At 35.9% G+C, this 13,108-nt stretch overlaps 1 protein-coding gene across 2 annotated transcripts; it reads right to left on the bottom strand.

Moving 5' to 3' along the window:
- Positions 1-6,701: 6,701 nt before the first annotated feature.
- On the bottom strand, positions 6,702-12,269 carry LOC134753930 (protein cereblon-like). Of its 2 annotated transcripts, none has more exons than XM_063689906.1 (4): positions 11,871-12,266; positions 11,514-11,716; positions 11,268-11,442; positions 6,702-6,832 (listed from the first exon to the last, which is right to left on the bottom strand). In XM_063689906.1, exons 1-4 carry the CDS (start codon positions 12,001-12,003, stop codon positions 6,786-6,788), a joined length of 558 nt encoding a protein of 185 aa, XP_063545976.1. In that variant the 5' UTR covers positions 12,004-12,266; the 3' UTR covers positions 6,702-6,785. The 2 variants fall into 2 exon arrangements, with proteins under 2 accessions (XP_063545976.1, XP_063545977.1); XM_063689907.1 differs by having other exon boundaries at positions 6,771-6,826; positions 11,871-12,269.
- Between the last annotated feature and the right edge of the window lie 839 nt (positions 12,270-13,108).

Here is a 13,108-nt window from a genome sequence, read left to right as displayed (position 1 = left end):
TTTAGAAACTAAGGAAACGAGAGCGTTCCCAATTATCCCTTGCATTCTCAATGATTCCTACTACATACTGATTGAAAATACAATATGTTTTTCTTTGTACATTGTTATACGCATGTCCCGTGAGATAAAAAAAAGTTCCTTGAAAAGTGAAACTAAATTGAAAATCTGTCAGTGTTTCCATTTCCCCCGCGGACTGTTTCCGACTACCCCATATGGTTTCGGGTAAAAAGGAACGGCAAGGTTTTTGTTTTCGCCCAAATTTAGTAGGATAACATTAACTTATTTTGGTAAAATTAGATAAACCGACAACCACACTAACGGTTAGCATAAAAGTAAATTCGGCTTTTATATATTTTTAGAGCGTTTGAAGTGTTCCCAATTCCCCCACTCTCCCCTACCAGGTCCAGAATAAAATAATACAAAATACATACCTATTATTACGAACGTCACCAACAGGTACCAATTTACTTACTCAGCACTAGTTGAACCATTATTTATCACCTTATGGGCATTTGACGCTTCAGGTAAAAGTCTATCTTCTGAAATCATCATAGTTAATTATTAATTGTTAATTAATTTCTACTCGGCCTGCAATATGAAATAGTACTTAGTACTGCTACTGTAAGGACTTGGTTATTGGTTATTGAAACAACGACATCATAAGGCGCTATCTCACTCTTACATTATTGTTTTTGCATATGTCTATCCTTATTACTCCAGTGTTGTTATTACATACCATTTGTGTGGATAATAATCATGGCCGCAAGGACAACAAATATTATGAATGGTTAAAAAAATCGGCCAAGTGCGAGTCGGGCTCGCGCAAGAAGGGTTCCGTACGATTACGGAAAAAACAGCAAAAAAATCACGTTTGTTGTATGGTAGCCCCATTTAAATATTTATATTATTCTGTTTTTAGTATTTGTTGTTATAGAGGCAACAGAAATACATCATCTGTGAAAATTTCAACTGTCTAGCTATCACGGTTCATGAGATACAGCCTGGTGACAGACAGACGGACAGACGGACGGACAGACGGACAGCGGAGTCTTAGTAATAGGGTCCCGTTTTTACCCTTTGGGTACGGAACCCTAAAAAGCAGCATTACAAAATTAAAGAGCCTGAGTATTAGTACGATTTGATATTGACAGTGAAATACATACGAATTGGTGCCATAATGGTGTTGTAAGGCAGCTTGAACTTGACGCCGTTTTCTTTTTCCATCGGACCACCGATGTGTTTTATACTCTCCTCCGTTAGTTTTCCCCATAACGACATTCTGGGTATGAACTAACGCTTGGCACAAGTTGACCTCCGAAGTCCGAAGGGCTCCTAATATTCTCACAAGTCGCCTGATATGAAGGCAACAATATAGGTAACACAAGGCTTTTGATGTTCACACTGACATTTAATGAATTGACATTTATTACTTACCTAAAAAGTAAAATGAATTTTAAGCAGTATTATAGGCTAAGGCTTCCGTATAAATAAATCCAGCGAGTAAATCACAACCACAACAACTCTTCCGCACAATAGTTAAATTAACGGTGAACGGGAAATAAAGCGAGCGGTAGTTTGAAAAAACGAATGCAGAAAAACGCAAGGGTTATCTATGGCATAACAAGTACCCTTCACACTGACGGTGACGGGCTTAATGATAATGTATTAAACTTAAATGTTATAATCTTATCATTTTGGTAAATCAATGATGAAGCACTAATAATTTATAAATAATAATTTTAATATGAAATCATTGCAAAATTATTACCTACCAATCCAAGTTTTGAACTGGTAGTGGTAATTAACGAAGATTTCTGGAGACCCTTTAGAAAACCAAATCTGGCTTGACCTCCGATTAGGTGTTACATGTACGAATCAAGGGATCAAATTTTACCGGTTTTGGTTTTTAAGCTAAACCGGGTACACTATGTTTTGTGAATTAGATACCCTTACGATATTGCCACCTGTCGAGCTAATTAGACACTACTGAGTTAGGTCACCTGTGTTAAAGCGACATCTTGTTGGTTATGATTAAACCTAACCTCGCCATCTTGTTTTACATGGATAGTGTAAAGATCACTCACACAAACAAGCGTTAGAGCAAAATCTTCTCAATTTTCAAATGGATTTTTCAATAATATTATTGAATAACTGGTCATTATTCGTAATTACGCATAGATAAATGGATATGGACTACCAAAACATCAAGGTTTAAAGTGCACAAAATGTACGTATTAAGAGAAAAACTGCCAATAAAATTGTATGAAATTCGCACAAGGAGATCCACCTTAAAAGTTTAAATCTGATAACGTTGACTTTGTGACGTTCACTGAGTTATTATCCATACTAATATTATAAATGCGAAAGTCTGTCTGTCTGTCTGTCTGTCTGTGTGTTACCTCTTCACGCTTAAACCGCTGAACCGATTTAGTTGAAATTTGGTATACAGATAGTTTGAGTCCCGGGGAAGGATATAGGATACTTTTTATCCCAGAGCTCACCCCTCAAGGGGGTGGAAATTTGTATGGGGAATCAATAACCCCTGAACCGATTTAGATGAAACTTGGTATGGGTATAGTTTGAGCTGTGGAAAAGGATAAAGAATAACCTTTATCCCCGAAATCATCCCTTAAGGGTGTAAAAAATGGGGTGGAACTGTATAGTGTGGACCAATTTGGGGGTGAAAAAAGGGTGGATTAAAAAGCAGATTTGTTTAAGAATTAAGGTACCCAAATTACTAATTCCACGCAGACGAAGTCGCGGGCAAAAACTAGTTATATTATAAATGCGAAACTCTGTCTGTCTGCCTGTTACCTCTTCACGCTTAAACCGCTAAACCGTTTTAGTTGAAATTTGGCATAGAGATAGATTCGAGTCCCGGGAAAGGACATAGGATAGTTTTTATGACGGAAATCAACCTTAAAGACAGTGAAAAACGGGGGTTCTGTGACATCATTGACATTATGAAGAGGTGTTTTTCTAGCATTTATCTCGCTTTTATTAGACTAGAATAGATTTTGTTATTATGATTGAACCCACTTCAATGAGTTTTTTTTTTCAAATGCATGTTCTATAAGACAGAAACAATTGTAAATATAAACATTGTACTATTATTACCTAAATATCGTTATTTACGATTATTTGTGTATCGTATATTTATAAAAACAATATCGAATGTTGCCTTTGGAAACTTAAAACATTCTTGCAGTAAGAAAATACGCCTCTTCTTTGACAGGCGTTCCGTTCCATTCAGACAACTTATTAAGAACGGTTTTTCAACAATAAAAATAAACTTGTTATAATACTTATAATGATGAAGAGGTAAGTAATAAAATACGAAATATGCATATTTTTCGTATTCTTACATTAACAGTAGGTTTTTATGTTTATTACGACGTTTAAAGGAAACTAATATAAACACTCATCAGTAAGTAGTCATGAATTGGAACAAGTATAAATTTAAAAAAATTGGAAAAGTTATAAGCACTAGTTTGCGAAAACCAACTTTCCGCACGCTAAATAGCCACGAAAAGTAGCACTTTTTGAGCAACTGTATTAAAAATTAATAATCCACATTTCCGGAATTTTTTAAGGTGACTGAACTTATCGATAGCTAAAAAAGTCGATAAAATTCTACGTTCCAACTCTATTAACGTTTGATTTTTGCCATGAGCAATTCCGCCCTCTGTATGGGACATTCTCTTAATAGAAAACTAGAGGAATATGAATTCCACTTTTGTCTATACGTTTGTACATGACCCCAATATTAATATTTTACTCGACTACGACTTAACCAGAAAGTAGGGTTATGGGTTTAAGTACTAATGATTCAGTACATCCTGTAGCTTAGGATACTAGACGGACTTTTTAAAATGACGTATCGGTAGATTCTTCTTGCCCTTCACAACCTGTTTACACTTGTTTAATTAAAGAAAAATCAATACAGTCGCCTGGATAGGACGCCGAATATTAAATCATAGGTATTTTTTCTTCTAGCGCCTAAACTATTGAGCGGATTTCCAAATAATAGACAAAGACATCAGTAGATCCATTATTGGTACACGAGAGCTATGTAATACAAATTTACTAAAATTAACGGAGGAAAAATGTTTAGGGCCAAATAATGTGATTGCAAAACAGATGTTAGGTCTTAAATTGGGTCCAAACAATAGTGACAGTAATCAAATTCGACACTTTCTGGGATCCCATTTTGCGTGTCTTAAAATTTAAGCTTCGGGGACCCAGGGGGATCAGACGGCATATGCAAAAGTATACACTTTTTTGTTTTTTTCTCAGAATCTATGGGTTTTGTGTGATAATTGTTTTTTTCTTTTTCTAAACGAATATTTGGGTTTAGTGTGAATACTGTATATGGCGAAACAAAAGCTTATTAAGTTCCACACAAAAAAGGTATACGAACCCACCATGTCCCTAAAACGAAGCCTTCTTCTAGAAATATGTCTCAAGAGTCACAAGGTATACTAAATCATGTAATAAAATTTTAATTCTCAGATGACTCGGAAAAAATACTTGTACAATTTGTTTAACCAATAATTGGAATGCATTATACATTATCTACCCAACCACGAAAAAAATTGTGTGGAATCTTGTAAACTTCTGAGCCATATTTCTAAAAGAAGGCTTTATTTCTGGGACATGGATTCGTGTAGTTGCGTTTCATGGTTCCTCTACACAATGGCCCAGCGTAGGCCAGTCCAAGGGACGCAGCTATGCGGTGGAATGAGATAGCAATATCACTTGCTCCCTCTAACGCACCAATGCGTCCCTTGGACTTGCCTACTCTGGGCCATCGTGTAGAAGGAGCTAAAGGAGCCATCAACCATCGCATGGCCATCTCCCTGGCCCCGCGCTAGGCCATCGTGTAGAGGGAGGAGCCATCATATTTTGTTTACTCTTACGGATGATACGTTACGCCACTATCTTTTTTCTTAACAGTGGATTGATTTTTACACGTTTTTAAGGCGCAACACGGCATTATCGCGTTTTGCTGATTCACAAGCGAATGCTAAGAGCGTCGGCGAGTGAGAAAAATCTGTCAAAACGAGTTGCTGCCGCCCAGCATCAACGCATGGAGCAAAATACATGTTGTCTGTGATGGTTCTATACGAAGTAATAATATTGGTGACGATGGGAAAGTAAGGTAAGTACCTGTGTCGAATATGGCCACGTTAAGGTTTGACGCCAGATATAACGCACTGTATAACAGTTAGTTACAAGTCAGTATTTATTTAATATCGTATTTATTTAGGCAACTTATTATAGGCACGAAAAAAATCTCGAAGGAATGGAATAAATCTTGTGATTCGTTTTTGAAAACTTGAGAAAATGGCCATATTTCCGACAGTGTATCTTAATATGGCCATATAAATAATATATCTATCTTCTCCACTTTGCCCAGTCTTCGGCATTCTGTGCGAGATTGTTTTCTTCTTGTTTACCCTTGATTTAATGCAAAAAAAAGTACCTATAGTAAAAAAAACAATCAAGGTACCCTGTATCTGTACTGTAGCAATACACATAAAGGTATACTTTAAGTTTAGTGAAACTAAAAGTATACGTTCATGTACAAAAGAATAACGGTATAACCGTTTTGGCGTGTTCAAATAAAGTTTGAACACGCCAAAAATGGGGCACATAAAATTTCAAATGAATATAAATTAAAGGTCTACTGGGGTAAATCTAGACTGTACTGTATGTATGCCACACTAGACTAGCACCACTTCTATCACCAAATTCATTGAGCTCAGATCAGATCAAGTATCAGTGCAGTGCCCTCCCCCACCTCCTTGCATAGGTTTCCTCATCACTAAGGGTCGTGGTCACTTCTAGGGAGCAGCTTCTCTTGGACAATCATGTATGTTCCGCGAAATGTGTCCCCGTTGGTGGTTTTTTGACATTCTCACGAAAACTAATAGATATCAAAAAAGTGTCAAGGACAGAATTAATCCTCATTAAATTTGAAACAAAAAAGGCTTTCTGTGTTTTTATACAAGTTGGACGGTATTCAAGCTATAAGTACTTGTATAACCTTAAAATAACAAAATAACCACACTCGTTTGACGACGTGCAGTATAATTTTCAAAACGGCTAGACGGATTTTAATGAAATATACCTAAAATTCACCACAGTGAAGCCAGCTATCAAACAAAAAAAAAATTGAGATATGTACGTTATGGACCAAAGTTAATTTTCATCAACTCTCCCCACCCCTCCTCCCTCTGCGTCGCCCCCGACACCGCAAAGGGCCCGAAACGCGGTTTTTCTCAATTTTTAAGTACACCTAGATGTATCATGTCACACATCTACGTGTACTCTTTAGTACACCTATATCATGTCACACAGGTTTGAAAACTTTATTAATTTGTTTGTCTGAAAACATATAAAGACTCAATTATGTATGCCACACTAGAGTAGCACCACTTCTATCACCAAATTCATTGAGCTCAGATCAGATCAAGTGTCAGTGCCCTACGTTAAGAAATTGATTAACTATAGAATAGATAGATCAAATAACATTTCTACTTGCGTCCTTCTTGTATAACAGCTGACTCTCCTTAATTTGATATTATAACAAAAACACATATTTTATAATAAAATTTATATTTACTCAAACAGATGCTCATTCAAACAGTAAGAAATTTTGATATAATTAGTGCAACAGTGCAACATCATAAATTGATTACCTATTTAAATTTAATGGTTTTGGTATACCTATCTATACTCACAAAGGTTATTAGGGTATTTCAAATTTATTGCTCATTTAGTCATTGCATTTTATAAATATTTGGCATCATTATCAGGGAATCTGTAACTAAAAAAAGAAACAATTAAGTAACTCAAATGAATAAAAGTAATAAATCTATCTACTTATAAAAATGATTTGTAAGTAGATAGATTTATTACTTTTAAGTTTTATAGTTTATTAGATTTATTACGTTACTTAGTTTAGGTATTGATGTAAAATATGTTAGAGCCAGTTACAATTTTTGCTTACAAGATCTTACATTTTTATGTTTACCTTTCTAAACCATGATTGTACATTTATAGTATTTAAGTAACTATTTAAGCGTATTACGATTGTTCTTATTTTTGGATATTTTTCAATGAAATAAATTTTATCTTATCTTATCTTATTTGCCACTTTCATAAAGAAAGAAAATAAAGCTGAAAAATCATGTTTACATCAATCATTTTTCAATTTTTTTTCTATAAAATAAAATAAAAAAGCCATTTATTTCTGGGTAAACATACACTATAAAATATTTGTACTTAATCTTAAGGGGCCCACTGACTATCAGTCCGCCGGACGATATCGGCCTGTCAGTTGTTCGGAACTGTCAAATTTTTGTTCTAACTGACCGGCCTATATCGTCCGGCGGACTGATAGTCAGTGGGCCCCTTAAGATAAACCTTAATTAGGGGAGAGTGGGTCACAGTGAATCACTTTCTTTTCTAAGAGCTGTAGATGCGACATTTTAACTTCAAATTATATCGTTTCCTTATCTAAGCCTATATCTATATATCAATCTAAAGGTCAGTTTAGACGAAGACTATTTTCAGCCACCTAAATTACGGCGCTATAGTGTCTACCGCACAGCACATCTCAGACCGTTTAGACAATGACTATTTTCAGCTGCCTAACAGTGACCAGCAAACCTACACTAGTCGTTTACACGGTGCCTTTTCAGTACCAGTCATTAGCACGCCGCCAGCGCCACAGCCGACAGTGCTAGTAGTCATACTTGTTATGGCCATTTTTTGCCCGGATGCTGCACTTCATGATAAAAGCAAGCCGCTTTGCACAGTGCTAGTAGGGACCAAACTGAGTGATTTCACCCGCAGCAGCGCAAGTTTCACCCCTTAGGAACAGAGATGGCGCCACTTCTTTAAAAAATATTAGTATTAAATGTGTCATATGAAAAGAAATCACCCAATTTATTTTAATAAATAAATAAATAGAAACTGAATAAAGTTTTTTCCTGGTGCTGAATTACAAAAAAATATAACAAATCTAAAATTAGAAATGATTTTTATTTAGTGACTACATTTGTAAACAAAAACCGGCCAAGTGCGAGTCGGACTCGCACACGAAGGGTTCCGTACCATTACGGAAAAAAGCAGCAAAAAAAATCACGTTTGTTGTATGGGAGCCCCATTTAAATATTTATATTATTCTGTTTTTAGTATTTGTTGTTATAGCGGCAACAAAAATACATCTGTGAAAATTTCAACTGTCTAGCTATCACGGTTCATGAGATACAGCCTGGTGACAGACAGACGGACGGACGGACAGACGGACAGCGGAGTCTTAGTAATAGGGTCCCGTTCTTACCCTTTCGGTACGGAACCCTAAAAAACATAAATGTCCTCTTCGGGTTTATTTATTTATTCAGTAATATATACATGCATTAAACTATTCATATTTCATACATTTTTTTTGAGAAATCAAGTAAAAACTATAAATAGAGTTAAAAAAAAACTTAAGATGCCGTTTTTTGTCGAAAGTATTCTGTATATATATTCTGAGTATTTTTTCAAAAGTAATGTATATAAGGAGTTTTCATTTGAGATATTAAATATGTAAATCGGTTCATTGGTTTTGCTTGTAGAATTTTTTGAAATATTTTTTAAAGAAGTGGCGCCATCTCTGTTCCTAAGGGGTGAAACTTGCGCTGCTGCGGGTCAAATCACTCAGTTTGGTCCCTACTATCACTGTGCAAAGCGGCTTGCTTTTATCATCAAGTGCAGCATTTTGTTCATAACAAGTATGACTATAGTTTTGCGCCAGTCTAATTACACCCTTATTTACTTTACGGCACGGAGGCGTGCTAGTGCTAGCGACTGGCAGCGACGTGTTTACACGAGACCGAAAAATAGGCGCGGGGGCAGCGAGAGACGCGGGCGGAGGTCACTGGCGCCAAAAAATAGCCGCGTGTTCTATTCCGTGCCAGCATATTCAACCCCAAAATCACCCCGTAAGGGGGTGGAAACGAGCGTTAGGGGGGAAAAAGGGGGTTTAAGTTTGTATGGGGAATCAGTAAAAAGCAGATTGTGTAAAAGATGTCCCCAGTATACGTATTTCAGGATTTTTTATAGTAAACTACCCTCAACCCTTTAAATTAGGAGATGGAAGATTGTCATAAGCAACTTACAAAAAGAAGTAAAATCCCACCAAAAACATTTTCATGTAAAATGTTGCCTGTTGCCAAGCCGAAACCATAAGGCTTGCACTGTCAAATAGTTATCAGATCTCTTGTAGAGCCAAGCTTCTAACTCTACAAGCCCTAACTTCACAAACTCTACACCTTAGTCAAATTATGTGGCTTGGCCGTTTCGTTACTACAAGAACTATTATATAAAAATAATTAATAGTGAATCAATTTTTCACCTTCCATCCACGTGACGGTAGCGAAACGGCCAAGACATGTCGAGCAATCATCGACTATAAACGTGAGTGAACCGGTTTAATATATAGGTATAGGTAATTATTAAACACTTTATGTTTCAGTATTTTTAATCACTTTCAAGGCAGTTTACTGAAATTAAACACAGATAAATTTATAATAATTTATTAAGACGAAAGTGGAGGACCCGCGCGAAATCGACTTTTCATACAAATGTAGTCCTCAAAATAATGACACAATTTGAAAATATTTTGACACAGCACCACCCCTACGTTTGATATTGTTAGAATTTTTAATTATTATAAGAGGAGCATTCAAAAAAATTGTATGAAATCTTTTTTTCGCTCCTAATTTTTACCATAATCAATCGAAAAAAGTCAAATGGTTAATATACATACATCCAATTATGCAAAAATCTTTTCCATAATGTCAATATCCAGAGAGGGAAATGGGGACTATGTTTGTACACTAAAATTAATGATTGCATAACAGTAACAAAATATTTTGTTACTTTTTTTTTTTATGCTGTGCCATATCCTCAGCGGATGTCGGCGACCATCTTACGGAACTTGGTTCTATCCTGTGCCAGTCTAGACAAACTGGCAGTGTCATTAATATTGGACCAGCTTTTAATGTTGTCTATCCAGGTTAGCTTTCTCCTTCCTCTGCTCCTTTTGCCGTCGATTTTCCATTCCAAGATGTTACGAATTATGTTATACTTGTCGTGTCTATAGATATGTCCAAAATATGAGGTTTTCCTTGTCTTTACGGTGGTCAAAAGTTCAAGTTTTTTGTTCATTCTATTCAGAACTTCAATGTTTGAAACTTTGTCTCTCCAGGAAATTTTTAACATAACATGCCCAATTTTTGGACAAGTAGTAACATTTTGTTACTACTTGTCCAAAAATTGGGACTTGCGAACTATGTGTTACACCAGCCAACAGGTCGGTTTGTTACAACAAAATCAGTTGTAAGATATTGATCAAAATTCATTTCTTCAAAGTTCAGTTATTTTCTTAATACCTCAACGAGTTCGGCTAATTATTTTTTTCAGTGTATGGAGAAACAGCCGTCCTCTTCATATATCATACATTTTATCTGGTATGATGTTGATATTTGTATGCGGGTCAATTATTTTTTTCGCGATTTCGGTATTGGTTCCATAGTAAAAGCTGTTCAGTATGACCTACATATTCACCCCGTAAATTATTGCAGGTGACCAAAATAAAACCGGACAAGTGTGAGTCGGACTTGGTGACAGATAGACGGACGGACAGCGGAGTCTTAGTAATAGGGTCCCGCTTTTACCCTTTGGGTACAGAACCCTAAAAACACCCTACAGTATTTTGGTGATAACTCTTCTCTTCTTCATTTTCTGTTACCCCCTGCTGGGGTGTGGGGTGGGGTGGGGTTTGGTGATAACTACTGGGAAAAAAAAATCCCAGTAGTTACTAGTGGTAAAGGGTGGGAAAAAAATTCCCAGTAGTTACCACTGTGTTACCAGTTGGTGGTAACTAGTAGGAATAACCCCAGAAGGTTGGTATAGCATAAGGAGCAGAGCCCTTCTTTACTATATCTGAGCAACACAAATACAACAATTCTTGCCCTATGACAGTCTTCCCAACCAAAAATTTTGGTATATTTCTATTTGTCCCCTCCCCACGTAACTGCCGCCATACATGTAGCGGGGACAAATGGGAATACACCAAAATATTATTCTTCCCCACATTGACCTTACTTAAAATATGGATAATTATCTTTTTACTATCAAGATAAAAGAACTATCTAAAACAAGTAGTGAGTGAGTGACTGTGACTGAGAAGGAAACCATTAAATACTTACAATTCTCTCCCAAGATGTTACTCAATATTAATCCATGAAACGTGTTAGCCGGAATAGACTTGTCCATCACCCCTAATGAAGAGTTCTCGAACGTCCAGCCAATATGTGCCCCGCAGTGGGGACATGTGCAGATCCGCCATGAGTAACCAGGGAACCATGAGTCAGCACCTTGTGCCTAAAATATATTATGTTTTAAATTGCATTCAATGTAATATTTTCACTAATATAAACATATTGGTAACTTACATTGCCTATATTGTGGCATCTGGCCTTTTCTGTAGTAACAATCTCAAACTGAACACCAAATGGATTTACTAATGTTTGCACAGTTACATTGCTTTTGCCAAACAATTTTCTCCATTCACTTTTACGAGCTCCGGGACTTTGCTGATTAAATAAGTAATAAGAGTCGGCCACGTCACTTCCACACTTGCGGCATAGCAGGAGCTCTGTTACACAAGTCATTGGATTTATACACCAACAATCAACAAGTAACAACTATATACAATTTTGCACATTTAGTGTATTGAAATATATCATTCAAATATAAATTCATATCGGTTATATTTTATATATAATATGACCAAAGATATGTCGACCGACCTTGTCTTGTCTCCTCAGATATTGCAGGTTGTTCGGCAAGAGTTAACATCATTTGGGACCCATAAATAATTATAATTGAATATGTGAACTTTACCATTTCTGGGTTTAGAATTTTTTTATATAAAAAGAACATAATAACGCCTTTCGTATTACCGGCTGAACTTACAAAAAAACTAAAGTAGTTTTAATTGATAATGATATAAGCAACTTCTCGATATAGGCTACAAAATATACATAACATTACTGATATTTTTTCTGTTTGACAATTCAAATTTCAATGACGGTATATATATAATAAAATATTTAAATATCACAATATTATTGTTGGTAAAACGTGCAAAATAATAATAACACCAAAGCAAAGCATGAAAGTATTAGTCTCCATGCATGAAAGCAAGGATCGACAGGATCGTGTCATTGAAAGTATTGAAACATGGTTGAAACGTCACTAATGTGACTAACGTCAGTGTCAAACTTATAAAGGCTCTTTCACATCTAGTGTTCTGGACATTTTTATTACTCTTGTTAGGTTACCACCGGGTTGATGATGAAAACTAATACTTGTACCAATATTTTAACTTTATTCTTTCGTTACCAACATAATAACAACCAATTTACAATAAATATTCCAAGACGCCTACACTGTAACTCGTCTGTACACGAACTGCCCCTTGTCACAGTGTACCCACCTTTTAATAACAATTCAAGATGGCGGGAACCAGTGACAAGTAAGGGTCAACTGATACTCTTTTTTAAGCTAATCGTAAAAGTAAAAATGATCAAAATATAAGCTATTAATAAATAATGATCCTTACAAACAATGTTGCTAACACTCTATTTGCATCTCTTTCCTTAATATGTGAAACGAAAGTGATGTACTACACAATGCAATAACAAACCATGTGAGTTCAGAGGGCCTACTGTAAAAATTGAAAATGAAATTTCTTATTGCTTTTTTATCACTTGCATATTCGAGCGAATCGAGCGATAGAGAGGCAGGAAACGAAATTTTGATTTTCGTGGTAGTAGACTGTGGTCTAGGAGGATATAACCAAATGGAGACGCCACGTCTGTAATTTTCTGTACAAAAAAGTCTGCGGGGGAGGGGAACGTCAAATTTATACGTAACGTAAAAATAGCCATGTCAGATAAACGTCATACATTGTGTATGAGTATGACCCAAGGGCCTGACACTCTTTGATAGAGAAAATAGTTAATAGTCTAATCGCGATTCCTAT

The sequence above is a fragment of the Cydia strobilella genome, chromosome Z, assembly GCF_947568885.1.
Source record: "Cydia strobilella chromosome Z, ilCydStro3.1, whole genome shotgun sequence".
NCBI classification, from domain to species: domain Eukaryota; kingdom Metazoa; phylum Arthropoda; class Insecta; order Lepidoptera; family Tortricidae; genus Cydia; species Cydia strobilella.
This window is presented reverse-complemented; position numbering and strand designations above follow the sequence as displayed.